We start from the raw sequence: 17,568 nt of genomic DNA, 5'->3' as shown, positions 1-17,568 counted from the left end.
CATATCAGGGATAAGGGACAGTTGAAGGGAGGATGAAAATGTGAGGGTTGAACAGGTGAGTAGGGGGTTAGGAGTTAAAAAGCAGCATCGAAAAGGTGGGGTTTTAGCTTAGATTTGAAGATGGCCAGAGATGAGGCTTGGCGTACCGGCTCAGGAAGTCTATTCCAGGCATACAGTGCAGCAAGATAGAAGGAACGGAGTCTGGAGTTAGCGGTGGAGAAGGGTGCAGATAAGAGTGATTTGCCCAGCAAGCGGAGTTCCCGGAGTGGAGTGTAGGGAGAGATGAGAGTGGAAGAGGTACTGAAGAGCTGCAGAGTGAATGCATTTGTAAGTCAGTAAGAGGAGTTTGAACTGTATGTGGAAACGGATAGGGAGCCAATGAAGTGACTTGAGGAGAGGGCTAATATGAGCATAATGACATTGGCGGAATATTAGTCGTGCAGCAGAAGTTTGAACAGATTGAAGAGGAGAGAGATGGCTAAGTGGGAGACCTGTGAGAAGCAAGTTGCAGTAGTCTAAGCGGGAGGTGATAAGAGTGTGGATGAGGGTTCTAGTTGTGTACTCATAAAGGAAAGGGCGAATTTTGTTGATGTTATAGAGGAAGAAACGACAGGTTTTAGCAGTCTGTTGAATATGTGAAGAGAAGAAGAGGGAGGAGTCGAAGATGACCCCAAGGTTACGTGCTGATGAGACAGGAAGGATGAGCGTATTATCCACAGAAATAGAGAATGGGGGGAGAGGAGAGGTCGGTTTAGGTGGAAAGATAAGAAGCTCAGTCTTGGTCATGTTTAGCTTCAAATGGTGGTGAAACATCCAGGCAGCAATGTTGGACAGGCAGGCTGAAACTTTGGCCTGGATGCCTGCTGAGATTTCTGGTGTGGAGAGGTAGATCTGGGAGTCATCGGCGTTAAAGATGATACTGAATAACCACGGGATGAGATCAGAGTACCAAGCAAAGAAGTATAGATGGAGAAGAGTAGAGGTCCCAGGTCAGATCCCTGAGGTACACCAACTGACAGCGGGATAGAAGAGGAAGAGGATCCAACAGAGTATACGCTAAAAGTACGTTGGGAGAGATAAGAAGAAAACCAGGAAAGAACAGAGCCTTGAAATCTAGCGAGGATAGCGTATCGAGGAGTAAGCTGTGATCGACTGTGTCAAATGCAACAGATAGATCAAGAAGGATGAGGATGGAATAGAGCCCTTTGGATCTGGCCTGGAGCAGGTCGTTGGAGACTTTAGTAAGTGCTGTTTCTGTTGAATGAAGGGGGCGAAAGCCAGATTGAGTGGATCAAGAATTGCTTTAGATGATAGGAAGTCGAGGCAACGGTGGTTGAACAGCACGTTCAAGCATCTTGGATAGGAAAGGGAGGAGGGAGATGGGGCGATAGTTGGAGGGACAGGTAGGGTCCAATGAGGGTTTCTTTAGGAGTGGTGTTACTACGGCATGTTTGAAGGCATCGCGAACAATCGCAGTGGAAAGTGAAGATTGAGGATATGACAGATGAAAGGGATGACAGTGGGTGAGATAGTGTTGAGTAGATGAGTGGGAATAGGGTCAGAGGAGCAGGTGGTTAGTTTTGAGGAGGGAGAGGAGTGTAGTTTCGTCTTCAGTGTTTCAGGAAAGGAAGAAAAGGAAGTGGGGGTTGGGGAATTGAGAGAATGGACTTAGGGAGGGAGGAGGTAGGGGGTGAACTGGTTGAGAATTCCAAGGTTAATCTTGTGGACCTTATCGTGGAAGTACTCAGCTAGGGTCTTGGGAGAAAGTGAGGGGGTGTTGGAGGAGAAGGACCCTTCACTGGCTCCCTATCCGTTTTCGCATCCTGTTCAAACTTCTTCTACTAACCTATAAATGTATTCACTCTGCTGCTCCCCAGTATCTCTCCACACTCGCCTTCCCTACACTCCTACCCGTGCACTCCGCTCCATGGATAAATCCTTCTTATCTGTTCCCTTCTCCACTACTGCCAACTCCAGACTTCGCGCCTTCTGTCTCGCTGCACCCTACGCCTGGAATAAACTTCCTGAGCCCCTACGTCTTGCCCCATCCTTGGCCACCTTTAAATCTAGACTGAAAGCCCACCTCTTTAACATTGCTTTGACTCGTAACCACTTGTAACCACTCGCCTCCACCTACCCTCCTCTCTTCCTTCCCGTTCACATTAATTGATTTGATTTGCTTACTTTATTTATTTTTTGTCTATTAGATTGTAAGCTTTTTGAGCAGGGACTGTCTTTCTTCTATGTTTGTGCAGCGCTGCGTATGCCTTGTAGCGCTATAGAAATGCTAAATAGTAGTAGTAGTAGTAGTAGAGTTGAGAGTGGCAAAGAGGTGTCGAGGGTTTGAGCCAAGAGAATTTGTCAACCTGTATGTAATAGTCCTGTTTGGCGAGGAAAGAGCAGACTGGAAAAGGTCAGTAAGAATTTGAAATGTATGAAGTCGGCATAGGCACGAGATTTTAGCCAAAGGCTTTCGGCAGAGCGGGCACAGGAAGTAAGTAGCGGATTGTAGAGGTCAGCCAAGGCTGGGTTTGGTACATTTATAGGACGGGGCATGGGAGGAGCAAGAGTGTCCAACGCAGAGGAGAGAATAGTGTTACAGGCAGAGACAGCCTCATTGACGGACTTGGATTCCATAGCGGTTAGAGAAGAGATTTGAGACATTGGAGGACAGGGTCTTCCATGTAATTCCCAAGAACAGTACTTGAAGAGTCATACTTGGACCTCTCCTGGGAGAGAGAACAGGACCTGCAGGACCTCTTGACTGAGGAGTCCTATGGCATTCCATATGAGCCTTCTGCCACCTGAGAGATGTAAGTGCTCCTCCAGAAAATATATCCATTCCTGGCTTTGTCCATGAGATGACTCAAACCATACCTTTTAAATTGAAGACTGAGGAAGAACCTCGTTCAGACACTTTGACGTTCCAGATTATGACTCTCCTCCTAGAGAAGGAATCACTGTTCCACTTCATACAATTATGAAGAGTACTCTGATCAAAAACTGGGAGACTCCACTGACAGTTCAAGTTGCTCCAAAGAAAATTGATACAGTGTATAGGATACAGAAATCCACTGGGTTGGAAAAAAAAAAAAAATACGCAGTTACCCAGTTGTGAAATCTGCTTTAAAATGTACTCACGCTTCTGCTCCTCTGGGCAGAAAAGCTAGAATATTAGACTTTGGCAGAAAAAAACATTTCAGGTCTTAATGCTAACCAATCTCATATCAGATTATCAACTTTATTCCACAGTTTACGTAGCCTCTAATACAGAGTATTCTCTCCTTTGCAGTATTCCTTCTTGTGAAAAGGCTGATGGGTTTCCTCAAACTTCACAGGAAGCTTCTAGAGTGTTGTAAATATCTGGCAAGGAGGCCTTTGCTGGCTCAGGGTTTCTGACCTAGATTCTGCTGTCCAAGAGCATCTAGCAGAAGTCCCTGTTGTGAGATAACTTGTTTGGTGACGAAGTTGAAGAAGTGCTGACCTAATTAAACAGACAGGCAAACAGAGTAGGGATGGACCATGGTTTTCCAGCAGATGAGAGAAAAGGTGACTAGAGGTCAAACGTCAATCACAATACTCTTTAATCACGATCAAAACAGTAATTCTCCAATTGCTGTACAGAGTCCACCAGAGAGTGATGTAGCACAACTTCCAGGACCTGACACAGATCCGTGTTTCGGACAATGTGCCTGCCTCAGGGGTCACAGTGTTGCCAGCTGTAGTGTATAATGATCAGATATGATGTGCCTCAAGCAACTCTGCTGGAGACAGCAATGAAACAGAGATAGACCACGGAAGCAACGTGTTATATTATACCTACATGTGAGAATATATGCCTGGTGGCCTTGGAGAACACCTGCTACAGGTAAGTAATGTTCCTTTTTTCTAAAATTGAACTATATTGGTCCCCTTTTTCCAGTGGTATTGCATTTAACTTTCAAAAAGGAGACTATGATAAAATGATAACGGTGAAAAAAAAAAAGGGCAGCAGCTGCAAATGGTAAAAAATTTACATCAGGTGTGGATGCTGTTCAAAAATACCATCCTGGAAGCACAGACCAGCTATATTCCAAGTATTAAAAAAGAAGGAAGGCGAAACGACAGCCAGCATGGTTAAAAAGTGAGGTGAAGGAAGCTGTAGAGCTAAAAGAAAATACTTCAGAAAATGGAAGAAGGATCTGACAGAAAATATTAAGAAACAGCATAAGGAATGGCAAGTCAAATGCAAAATGCTGATAAGGAAGGCAAAAAGAGACTGTGAAAAAAAATTGTGCTGGAGGCAAAAACACATAGTAAAACCTTTTTAGGTGTATTAGAAGCAAGAAGCTGGCAAAAGAATCAGTTGGACCATTAGATGACAGAGGGATAAAAAGGGGAACTCATAGAAGACAAAACCATAGCAGAGAAGATGGTAGTGTATCTAGATTTTCAGAAACTTTTGATAAATTCCTCATGAGAGACTCCTGAGAAAATTAAAGAGTCATGGGATAGGAGGCAAGGTCTGGTGTGGATTAGGAATTGGTTATTGGACAGAAAACGGAGAGTAGGGTTAAATGGTCATTTCAGTGGAGAAGGATGAACAATGGAGTGCTACAGAGATCAGTACCGGGAATGGTGCTATTTACATATTTATAAATGATACGGAAATTGGAACGACTAGTGAGGTGATCAGATTTGCAGATGACGCAAAACTAGTCAAGGTGTTAAAACACTTGCAGGACTGTGAAATATTGCAGGAAGAATTAGGAAATTGGAAAACTGGGCATCCAAATGGCAGATGAAATTTAATGTGGACAAATGCAAGGTGATGCACATTGGGAAAAAAATCTGAATCATAGTTACCTGATGCTAGGGTCCACCTTTGAGGGTCAGCAGTCAAGAAAAAGGATCTGGGGTCGTTGTTGATAATACGCTGAAATCTTCTCAGTGTGCAGTGGCAGCCAAAAAATCAACAGGATGCTAGGAATTATTAGGAAAGGGATAGTGAATAGACCGAAAATAGTTTAATGCCTTTGTATCACACCTCGAGTATTGTGTTCAGTTCTGGTCGCCGTATCTCAAAAAGAAATAGTGGAATTAGAAAAGAATCAAAGAAGAGCAACCAAAATGATAAAGGGGATGGAACTCCTCTCATATGAGGAAAGGCTAAAAAGGTTAGGGCTCTTCAGCTTGGAAAGAGAAGCATGAGGGGAGATATGATTGAGGTCTACAAAATCCTGAGTGGTGTAGAACGAGTAGAAGTAAATCGATTTTTTTACTCGTTCCAAAAGTACAAAGACTAGGGACACCAAGGAAGTTTCATGGAAATACTTTTAAAACAAATAGGAGGAAATATTTTTTCATTCAATGAATAGTTAAGCTCTGGAACCCTTGATGGAGGATGTGGTAACAGCGGTTAGTGTATCTGGGTTTTAAAAGGTTTGGACAAATTTCTGGAGGAAAAGTCCATAATCTACTACTGAGACATACATGGAAGTAATTGCTTGCCCTGGGATTGGTAGTATGGAGTGTTGCCATGATTTGGGTTTCTGCCAGGTACTTATGACCTGGCTTGTCCACTGTTTGGAAAACAGGATGCTGGGCTAGATGGACCATTGGTCTGACCTAGTTTGGCTACTCTTATGTTCTTATTTATGAATTCTTTGCTTTGATCTTCACAGAGGAAGATTTGGGAGAGATACTGGTGCTAGAAATCGTATTCAAAGCTGATGAGTCAGAGAAACTGAATGAAATCTCTGTAAACCTGGAAGATGTAATGGCACAATTTGACAAATTAAAGAGTAGCAAATGCCTGGACCGAATGGTACTCATCCCAGAGTACTGATAGAATTGAAAAATGAACTTGCAGAGCTATTGTTAGTAATATGAAATTATCAATATGGGTACCAAAAGATTGGAGGGTGGCCAGTGTATTGGCAATATTTTTTTAAGGATTCCAGAGGTGATCCGAGAAATTATAGATTAGTGAGCCTAACGTCGGTGCCAGGCAAAATGTAGAGATTTAATAAAGAACAAAATTACAGAGCATATTCGATAGCATGGATTAATGAGACAGAGCTGACATGGATTCATCTTGCTTTACCAATCTACTACATTTCTTTGAAGGCATGAGCAAACATGGATAAGGTGAGCCGGTTGATATTGTGTATCTGGATTTGAAAAGGCATTTGACAAAGGGGCATATTTTCAAAGCACTTAGCCTTCCAAAGTTCCATAGGTTTCTATGGAACTTTGGAAGCCTAAGTGCTTCGAAAATGGAGCCCCAAAGTACCTCATGAAAGACCTCCAGAGGAAACTGGAGAGTCATAGGATAGGAGGTCGTGTTCTGTTGCAGATTAAAAACTGGTAATAGATAGAGTAGATTTAAATGGTCAGTATTCTCAGTGGAGAAAGGTAAATAGTGGGGTTCCGCAGGGCTCTGTGCTGGGACCACTGCTTTTTGACATATTTATAAATGATCTAGAGATGGGAGTAACTAGTGAGGTAATTAAATTTGCTGACAACACAAAGTTATTCAAAGTTGTTAAATCACAAGAGGATTGTGAAAAAATACAAGAGGACCTTACGAGACTGGGAGACTGGGCATCCAAGTAGCAGATGACGTTTAATGTGAGCAAATGCAAAGTGATGCATGTGGGAAAGAGGAACCCGAATTATAGCTATGTAATGCAAGGTCTACATTAGGAGTCACTGACCAGGAAAGGGATCTAGGTGTCATTGCTGATGATACGTTGAAACTGTCTGCTCAGTGTTCAGCGGTGGCTAAGAAATCAAATAGAATGTTAGGTATTATTAGGAAAGGAATGAAAACAAGAATGAGGACATTATAATGCCTTTGTATCGCTCTATGGTGCACCTGCACCTCGAATACTGCGTGCAGTTCTGTTCACCCGCATCTCAAAAAAAGATATTGTAGAAAGGTACAGAGAAGGGCGACGAAAATGATAAAGTGAGATGGGACTACTTCCCTATGAGGAAAGGCTGAAGCGGCTAAGGCTCTTCAGCTTGGAGAAAAGACGGCTGAGGGGGAGATATGAGAGAGGTCTATAAAATATTGAGTGGAGTGGAACAGGTAGATGTGAATTGCTTATTACTCTTTCCAAAAAAACGAGGGGGCACACAATGAAGCTACAAAATAGTAAATTTAAAACAAATTTGGAGAAAATATTCTTCGCTCAGTATGTAATTAAACTCTGGAATTTGTTGCCAGAGAATATAGTAGAAGCAGTTAGCTTAGCGGGGTTTAAAAAATGTTGGATACCTTCCTAAAAGAAACGTTCTTAAGTCATTATTAGATGGAGTTGGGAAAAGCCACTGTTTTTTGTTATGTTAAGCAGCATAAAATCTGTTTTACTGTTGTGGGATCTTGCCAGGTACTTGTGACCTGGATTGGCCACTGTTGGAAGCAGGATACTGGCTTAATGGACCTTCGATCTGTCCCAGTATGACAACACTTGTGACACTACATGGGAGGTTTTCCAAAAAGAAGAGGAAAACCCATCTTTGAGAACATATCATCAACTATTTCTTAAGAACCCATTAAACCAATTAGAAACAGTACCTGGAACGTGCAGGCATGAATGGAGACCCTGGGACGCTCCTTTAAATGAGAGTACATGATGTCCTCTCTTTGGCTTATTGTGTGAGAGATGCGATTAATATATTGCTTCCTTTTTCATTATGCATATGAATACCAGCAACGTGTTATGCTGTTTGTCTATGTTTAGTTCTGTTCATGAACAAGCTAATTTTCTGCAAACTCTTTGAGAGTACACAAAAGACAAATATGTATTTGGTGAGTTTTATGGGGAAGTGTCCTAGCCCTGCTGTGCATCCACTTGTTGGGGAAGGGCCAGGGGGTTCTGTGGATGCAGAATGTATTTGGCTTCAATACCATATAAGACAGAGCTTCCCAAACTGTGAGATACCAAATGGTATTTGTGACCCACATTTGGGGTCACAACTTGAGTGGGCTCTCTATAGGTACATAATTGTTCTGCACCTCCAGGGGGGTTCACATAATTTTATTTGGCCCCTATTATGGGGGTTGTAGCGACAAAAGAATTGACAAACCCTGTACAGGAGAAGCATATATGTGTTGGGGGACCATGGCTCAACGAGGACTGAAGAGTGCAGTCTTTTGGACTTCCCTCTAGCTTCAGTGTGGCCTGCACTGCTACCCTCATTGAAGTTATTGGGAGCGGAAGTAGGGGTGGAGCAAGGGGTGAGGCAGGGCACGGGTGCATCAGGTGGTGGGTTTTCCTCTTTCAGAAAGTTGGCAACCCCTAGTGCCCACCATCCAACCTGTTGGCCTACCCAAAAATTGCCTTCTGGCTACGCCACTAGTTGCAAGTCATACTGATCATGTAGTGCATTTTACATTGCCCACAAAGTTCTACACACATCTACCCAGGGATCTGTAAATGCAGCTAAATTAGCACAAAGATGAGGCTGTTGTGTATTTTGCTGTTATCCCAACATGACTGTGTGGTCTATAAGAAAGGTCAGTGTGCTAGTCTAACCCTTGGTGCCTCGTGCTGCTCAGTTCCACCAAAATGTTAATGGAGTTAGCATTGTGCCTAATGTTGGAGGCTTTAGGAGCAGGAGCTTTGTGCTGGCTCTATTTCAAAGACCAAACAAAAATGGAAAGGTAAATGATCATTTTTATCAGATAGATACTGTACAGAGCACTCTTTCCAGATTTTCTCCTCTGTCACTCTGTTCTTTTCCATCCTACCCAGATCTAGCTGCTCCCTGAAATGAGAGTACATGATGTCCTCTCTTTGGCTTATTGTGTGAGAGATGAGAAAGAGTTTGCAGAAAATTAGCTTGTTCATGAACAGAATAAACATAGACAATAAACAGCATGACACATTGCTGGTATTCATATGTATAATGAAAAAGGAGGCAAATGTATTAATCGCATACTTTAAGTATTCTTATTGAATAGCGTGTTAAATATAATTTTACATTCATACTAGAAGAAGTAATGCCTCCATTAAAACAAGAAACAGATTTGCATGAAGTTCAGTGAATCTGCCACACCAGCTATCTGACTTTTTAAAAATCTTACTGCTGCTCCTTGTGATATTGGGCAAGTCACTTAACCCTCCATTACCTCAGGTACAAATTATTGTGGGCCCTCCAGGGACAAGGAATACTTAGTACATAAGTATTGCCATACTCGGAAAGACTAAAGGTCCATCAAGCCCAGCATCATGTTTCCATCAGTGGCCAATCCAGGTCACAATATACCTGGCAAGATCCCAAAAAAGTACAAAACATTTTATACTGCTTATCCCATAAATAGTGTACTGAATGCAATGAACCTTGAACTTCTGAAAAGGTGTGAGCTAAATTCAAATAAATACATTTTAAAAATAAGTATCTGATAAATAGCTGATATAATATTTAACCATCTTTCTGACCTCATGTGCATTTGTATTTAGTCACATCATTTTCTAAGTCCTCTTACTCTCTTACCTATCTATATGTTAACCATCTCTCTAACCTGATATGCAACTTTCTTTTAATTAGTTGCCTTACTTTTTGACGACTCTTGCTCTCTTGCCTATCTATTTGTTCCATCTTTGCTGATACCCTTCACTGTCAATTAAAATGTTCTATTATTGTGTTGACATTGTAAGTATGTGTTAAGCGGTGAGAGTCTGATAGGTACGGAAGGGGAGAGGGATCTTGGGGTGATGGTATCTGAGGATGTGAAGGCGACGAAACAGTGTGACAAGGCGGTGGCCGTAGCGAGAAGGTTGCTAGGCTGTATAGAGAGAGGTGTGACCAGCAGAAGAAAGGAGGTGTTGATGCCCCTGTACAAGTCATTGGTGAGGCCCCACCTGGAGTACTGTGTTCAGTTTTGGAAGCCGTATCTTGCGAAGGATGTAGAAAGAATTGAAGCGGTGCAAAGGAAAGCTACAAGAATGGTATGGGATTTGCGTTACAAGACGTATGAGGGGAGACTTGCAGACCTGAACATGTATACTCTGGAGGAAAGGAGAAACAGGGGTGATATGATACAGACGTTCAAATATTTGAAAGGTATTAATCCGCAAACGAATCTTTTCCGGAGATGCGAAGGTGGTAGAACAGAGGACATGAAATGAGAATGAAGGGGGCAGACTCAGGAAAAATGTCAGGAAGTACTTTTTCATGGAGAGAGTGGTGGATGCTTGGAATGCCCTCCCGCGGGAGGTGGTGGAGAGGAAAACGGTAACAGAATTCAAACATGCATGGGATAAACGTAAAGGAATCCTGTTCAGAAGGAATGTATCCTTGGGAGCTTAGCCAAGTTTAGGTGGCAGAGCCGGTGGTGGGAGGCGGGGGATAGTGGCTGGGAGGGGGATAGTGCTGGGCAGACTTATACAGTCTGTGCCAGAGCCGGTGGTGGGAGGTGGGGCTGGTTGGGAGGCGGGGATAGTGCTGGGCAGACTTATACGGTCTGTGCCAGAGCTGGAGGTGGGACTGGTAGTTGGGAGGCGGGGATAGTGCTGGGCAGACTTATACGGTCTGTGCCAGAGCTGAAGGTGGGACTGGTAGTTGGGAGGTGGGTATAGTGCTGGGCAGACTTATACGGTCTGTGCCAGAGCTGGTGGTGGGAGGCGGGGATAGTGCTGGCCAGACTTATACGGTCTGTGCCCTGAAGAGGACAGGTACAAATAAAAAGTAGCACATATGATTTATCTTGTTGGGCAGACTGGATGGACCATGCAGGTCTTTTCTGCCGTCATCTACATGTTATGTAGTATACTATGCCATACTTGTATGTTATGTGAATATTTTTACTGCTGTAATTGCCTATTGCTCATGTTTGATCCATTCTTACTATAAACCGCCTTGAGTGAATTCCTTCAAAAAGGCGGTAAATAAATCCTAATAAATTAAAGTACTGAATAATATGCATGTTGTTCAGTAACTATTCACATTATCCAGATTTGAATTGGATACTTTACTGTGCAGCATATACAATAGAAAATAATGATGATGATGGTAAATGCTACATGCTTTCTCTACAAGTGAAGGACGTGGCTTAATGGTTAAAGCAATAGCCTGAGAACCAGGATTCATATTTCTACTTCTGATGCTCCTTGTAACCTTGGGCAACCTCTTTATTTCCCATTGCCTCAGATAACCACTGAGATTGTGAACTCTTTCTGGCAGGGACATGTACCTGATTACTTATCAACACTGTGGAGTGTTAACAAAATAAGTATAGATAGATAAATAGTAGTAGTAAGCTCAGAACGAGGGAAGTCAGGGCTCAATTTCTATGCTGCACCTTGTGAAGTCACATCATCCTCTATTGCCTCATTTATTAAAACTGCATTAATACATGTTAAAAGAAGCCCTGTTCTCAGTTGGACTATTTTACTCTGATCTTAATATATATGCGCTTAGTAAATGAGAGGGTTATATTGTAAGCCCTCTGAGACACGGCTGTTAACACATGCTAGGGCCGAAGTCGGCAGCTTTGGGAGATCTGGGGCTCGTTGTGGCAAGGTGGGGGCCAGGGTATTGCCCTGGTTGCACCCGCTAAAACCCTGCATTGCTTTGAAGACAGGAAATAATACCTATAACACCTGACTGTAAGTTTCCTGAGCTTTTCAATGAAAAGTGTAGAGGATAAAAAAAAAAAAAAGCTTAGCAGCTATTTTTATCTTTCTTTGTGTTCATCAGGAGGATCATAAAATATTTTCTGTTTCTTTTTCCTTCAGGTGACTTGACCATTGCCGTAATTTCCAGCTCTATTCGTACAATGGAACGAGTTTATCCTACGGTGGAAGTCGAATACAGTTTTCCTCAGGACATCTTTATGGAAGCATTAGACTACCTTATGTAGTAATGTTCTAATGCTACTTACGCACTTTTTGAAATACATATTGTGATTTCATGTCATCTGTACTACCAGGCACACTGAAATAAAAATGGGTGTAGAAACACAACTTCACACAAAAAGAATATCACAAAACTAGTGATCCACTGACAAAAAGCAAGCAGGCAGTAGAAGGATGGATGCTGCTTTGTTCTGCCTATCATTTGGACCCTGAAGCAGCTAAGTGAAACACTGGCCATCGTTGGTCCTGGGAGAAAGGAGAAGATTGCAAGTAGCACTGTACAAGGCTGATTTTTAGACAAGATAAGTACAGCATCAAAGAAAAGATTTACTGTTTAGCGTTTTTTATAAGCCGTAGATATAAATATTTTATGATATATTTGATAAATTGAACACTATTGGAAGGTATTTTTTAGCCGATGATGAGGAGTAGATCCTTGTGATCACATTTAGCTCTATAAACTTCCAGATGTGGAGCTCTTTGAGGCTTTTTCCTTCCTTTACCATATGAAATATGAGTCTGTAGAATTTAGAATTTTTGTCAGGGGATCACTACACTGTGCAAATAATACATAGCCTCAAAATAATTCTAACTCAACATACATATAGCAAATCTGCCATACAACAGCAGCACTAATTCCTATCGTTCAAACAGCAGCAAGAACCCTACCCTAGGGTGGGCCCTAGAAACACCAATACACCTACTACAGGTTAAACATAACAAGTGAGTCTGCTTCAGATTTCTACACAGAAACAACATGCAAACAGAATACTGCACCTTGATCACATGCAAATCACAGACAAGTACTTACCAAATACAGAACAAGGGATCACAAATTATAAATATGAAGATTAAAATTGAACCAGATATCCCAGGAAGTCAACTCTGCACGTACCACAACACTGAGAAATAACAGAAATACATTTCCTTTTGTACTGAATGCAGAACAAAGACATACATGTTGCACATTTTCCAGAGCTAATATATTCCAGTTAAATTCAGTATAAAACATTTTCTTTGTATATTTATTATTCAATTGTTTTGGTCCAGTTTCTCTTTCCTGCTGTCCTGCTTCTGCTAACTTTTTCCAGTGGCTGCTGTCCATTTGTCATTTCTCTCTCCTGTGTTGTTCCATTTTCTCCTTCCATCTGTCTGACCTATTCATATTTACTTGTTTCCTCCCTTTCTTTTCTGCCTCTGTCCTTCAAATGTCACCTTCTTTCACTCTCCACCACTTCAACTTTCCATCTCCTGTCACCCTTTACTCTGGCATTTCTGTTGTCACTTCTTCCCCAGCCTCCTGTACCCTTCCATCTTTTATCCATTCTCCATTACCATATTTCTACCCACTGTATTCATGATCCCTCTCTCACTCATCTCCTTAACATCCCTGTATTCATGATCCTTCTCTCACTCATCTCCTTAACATCCAGTCCCACATCCCAGCCTCTTCCATATGGTTCCACCATTCCTAGCATTTCCCTCCATCTCCCTCACCCCACTCTTTGTAGCCCAGCATCTCCTCCCTCTCTCTATCCGCCTCCACTGTATGCCTGATATCCTCCTGTACTTTCTCTCCCCTCTTTAAGCCCCAGCAGTATTGTCTTAATTTGTTTCTCGGGTTACTGCAGTGTGTGGCACTTCATTTGATTTCAGTTTTGGTGTGTGGAGTGCACTGGAAATGGAAGTAATTAAGCACCACTTACTACTGCATTCACAATAAATTAAGGCAGACTGTTAAAGCTTGTGCTGCTGCATCTCCTGCTGTGTTGATTCTTGCTGTCCTTTCTCTCCCTTCTGGAGTCCTTGAACACCTTCAGTTGAGATTCATTGGCATAGACAGATGAGCCCTGTGCAGTGTGATCCCTTCTGCTAAGGTTTAGCACTAGTACTACTCCTATTTACTTCTGTAGCACTACTAGACGTATGCAGCTCTGTACAGAAAGGTAGCAACAGTCCCTGCTCTTCTCAAAAGTCTTTTAAACCCAATGAAGTCTACTGCTTTCTTCTTAAACAAACCTCATAGTCCAGGTGAGCATTCTGAAAAATAAGATTAGTTCGCTTGTATTGATTACCCTGAAACACAGGACCTGTTGGAGGTTTTCAAGGATGTGATTTGAAAACTACCCAGTGAATATTCATCTGGTGGTGGCCAGCATTTTTTATGCACTTACCATCACTGGCTAAATTAGACCTGGATATTCAATGCCAGGCCATTTCCAGACACTGGAATTGAATATCCATGTGCTAGTTGCTGGAGTTTATGCGGGTCCCAGCTGAGTATTGACGGGGAGCTGTATAAGGGGGTCAGTCAATTTTCTCAATCCCCTCCCTCTTACTCCCAAGAACTGCTAGAGCTCATGGTGGCCATTTTTACAATAGAAGCTGCTAGGGCATTGATTGTCAATCTTTTTGTGGCTGTGACCCATAATAGTGGCCACATAAATTGTGACTCTCCCTGAAGTTGCAGAATAATGATGCACTTGTGGAGAGCCTACCTAAGTCATGACCCCATTTGGGGTTCCGACTCACAGTTTGTGAAGCTCTGTGCTAGGGGCAAGAGTTGAGTGGGGTATGTTCTTGCCTGCCTACCCACTAGACCACCAGGGAGCTTAAAGTAGGCTAGAAGGGCCTACAGTCAGGAGGGAGGCATCTTAAGGAGGGAGGTGACGAGTGTTCAGGAAGGGGGATCTATTGTAGGGATCCTTCTCCTCTTGTGGGCAGAAGGGAGGGGTGACCAGCTTCCTTAGAAGAGAAAAACAATATCATCTTTATTTTAGTTAATTTATGTTCTGTTCTGTTGACACGCTGGATATCAGGGGTTGCCACGTGCTTGGGGTGAATAGAGATATAGAATATCAAAAAAGAGAGAGAAATTGGGAGAGAGGATCCCCCACATGGTTGTGAATGAATGATCATGATACCAAAGAAGAGGGGGGAAGGAGAGCAGAAACTGCTGAGCCTAAAGAGTCTCCTCATCTGTGCACTAAGTAGCATTAAAATGTGTGTGTGTGGTGGGGGGGTTCTTAAATTAAAGGTTATAATCCATTTATTTTTCATTGTTATTGATGATTTTGTGTTCAATTAATCTGTTACCTATATTGTATATTTACTGCTCACTTCTCAAAAGAGGGAAGGAAAATCATTGTTGTTGATGATTTTGTGTTCAATTAATCTGCTAACCTATATTGTATATTACTGCTCACTTCTCAAAAGAGGGAAGGAAAAACAAACACCCCACCTTAAAAACCTTCTTCTGTCTTGTTGCTTTGCCCTTTCTTGCAATTTTTGAGATAATTTTGACTTGCTCTCATCTGTGTTTTTGTTTTCAGATCTAACTCTGTACTCAGGCCCTAGGCATTTATAATTTGGCTTTTGTCCTGATTTATAAGGGGTGGTAGTTATACTGGCTGGTTTATAGGGTTCAGCTAGCTGCAGTTTCATTTAAGACATTTATAACTCTGATTTGTCCTGGTTAGAAGTGTGGGCACTTATACTGCTGATTGTCAGGGTAAGAATACCTAGATTTTTGAGAAAATAAAATGTAAACATATCTGGTTCTGTGGGACTGAGTTGGTTTTCTCTATTTGGAACTATATTTACCTGTGATACAGGATTTAAGGACTAAATCAGAATAGATAGTCTGTGAGCCCTTTTTTCAACATTTGTAGTCCCTCCCTTCCACTTCCCTCTCCCACCCACCCCTATGCTCATTCTCCCTAAATAGAAAAACAGACAATAATGCTCAATAAACCCTCTATTGGATAATCTGTTCATTGATATCTATTAATATAGTAAGCCTTTTCACACTAGTTAATCAAATCAACATGATTTTCATTCAATGCCATATTTTCTAAGCCTAAGGCAAACTGGAACCTTAGGGCTTACCCTATCTGTCTCCCAACTCTTTGCCTGCTTCTACCACTCAGCTATGAAAGAAGAAATCAACAAACTCAAAAGGAATTGGCTGCAATAAAAGAAGCCTTCAGGAATATACAATTCCCAAACAGTTTACCACCAGCACTGCCACAAAGAATAAGCTAAAAAAAAAAAAATCCCCAAACCTATTCATGGGGAATCCCACTATAATGCAAAAGAATTCCAAGATGGGGTCAAAGCAAAAAGTATTGCAGACTTGTGTGTCCAGTATTACTTTCACAACAACTAACCAATGCCAAAATAGCCTTAAATGTGAAATAAGCCCTCAGTGTGAATTTATCAGCAACAACAGAGGCCAAATACTCTTGCAGGCACTGTACTTAAGCCTTTGTCCAAATTAGTGGACCATTTTTTAAACCAAGCTAGATCTTATATCAAAGACACTACCCACTTTCTTTGGATACTGTGAGATGTACAAGACGTGGAGGCATATTTTCAAAGCACTTAGATTTACCAGTTACATAGAGAAGCATTTTCGATATGGCATCTAAATTCGACTTTGGACGTTTTGCAAAAAACATCCAAAATCTGAATAGGAAAGAAGGTATTTTAAAAAAAAAAAAATGTCTCTTTTTTTTTTTTTTTTTTTTTAATACTGTTTTGAACAAGGTTTTGTGATTTGGATGTTTTGTTTTTTTGGTCCATTTTTGAAAAGAAAAAAAACACGTCCAGGTGCAAAACGCTCAAAATCAAGCCATTGGAATATAGGAGGAGCCAGCATTTTTAGTAGTCTGGTCCCCCTGACATCCCAGGAAAGCAATAGGGCACCCTAGGGGGCACTGCAGTGGACTTCATAAAATGCTGTCAGGTGCACATCTCACCATTACTCCCTTACCTTGTCTGCTGAGCCTCCACAAAACCCACTACCCCCAACTGTACACTACTACCATAGCCCTTAAGGGTGAAGGGGGTGCCTAAATGTAGGTATATTGGGTTTCTGGTGAGTGCCTTTGTTCACCTGTCTACAGTGCATTGCACCCACCCCTAGACTACTACAGGGACCTGCATGCTGTTCTAATGGACCTGAGTATAACATCTGAGGCTGGCAAGTAATGTTTTTAATCACATTTTTGGGGGGTTGGAGGGGGTTAGTGACCACTGGGGGAGTAAGGAGATGTCATTTAGGGCATCTTTTTGTGCCTTATTCATTATAAAAACAGGTCGAGCTCAAAACATCTTAGTTTTAGTCCTGGATGTTTTTTTGTTCCATTGTGGCTGAAAAACGTCCAAGTGTTAGGAACGCTCAGATCCTGCCCTTAACGCACCCCTGACAACACCCCCTTATAACTTGAATGCACTTCTGATGGACTGCATAGAAAAACATTTTAAAATTGGTTTTGGAAATACCAATTTTGATGTTTTTGTGAGAAAAACGTCCAAATGCAGATTTATGTCACTTTTTGGGCGGTTTTCTCTTTTGAAAATGAGCTCCATTGTAACCTATGGAACTTTGTAAGTCTAAGTGCTTTGAAAATGAGCCCCACAGTCTACCAATACTCTTTTAGTTATCATGGATTTAGAAGTTATTTTATAGTGACATTTTGCAGCAGGAGGCCTTTCAAATAGTACAGAATACTTTATTGGATCATCATGACACATAGCGGGTTCAGCTGGAATTTTTGATGTCACTCACTGAACTGGGGTTAAAGCATAGCTATTTTGCCTTTGATTAAAAAAATTTCTTACAGAAGCATGGCTAACTTATACATGGTGCACTTTGATAAACAGTATTCGTATAATTCTCATTGGTATCATAACATCAGGTTATGGGTGAGGTTCA

At 41.8% G+C, this 17,568-nt stretch overlaps 1 protein-coding gene across 2 annotated transcripts in view; it reads left to right on the top strand.

Annotated features, from left to right (window-relative positions):
* Nucleotides 1-17,568, top strand: part of NT5E (5'-nucleotidase ecto) — a 502,044-nt gene that overhangs the window by 195,221 nt on the left and 289,255 nt on the right. Inside the window, exon 9 of one of the 2 annotated variants that reach the window (XM_030199136.1) lies at nt 11,730-11,854. The exons of the other annotated variant lie outside the window; for it this stretch is intronic. Coding sequence (XP_030054996.1) covers nt 11,730-11,854 — 125 coding nt within the window. Of the gene's footprint in view, nt 1-11,729; nt 11,855-17,568 lie in introns of those variants that run through there. 2 annotated transcript variants of the gene reach the window in all.

The sequence above is a fragment of the Microcaecilia unicolor genome, chromosome 3 (genome assembly GCF_901765095.1).
Source record: "Microcaecilia unicolor chromosome 3, aMicUni1.1, whole genome shotgun sequence".
NCBI classification, from domain to species: Eukaryota; Metazoa; Chordata; class Amphibia; order Gymnophiona; family Siphonopidae; genus Microcaecilia; species Microcaecilia unicolor.
The sequence above is the reverse complement of the archived record's forward strand: the minus strand, read 5'-3'. Positions and strand labels throughout refer to the sequence as shown.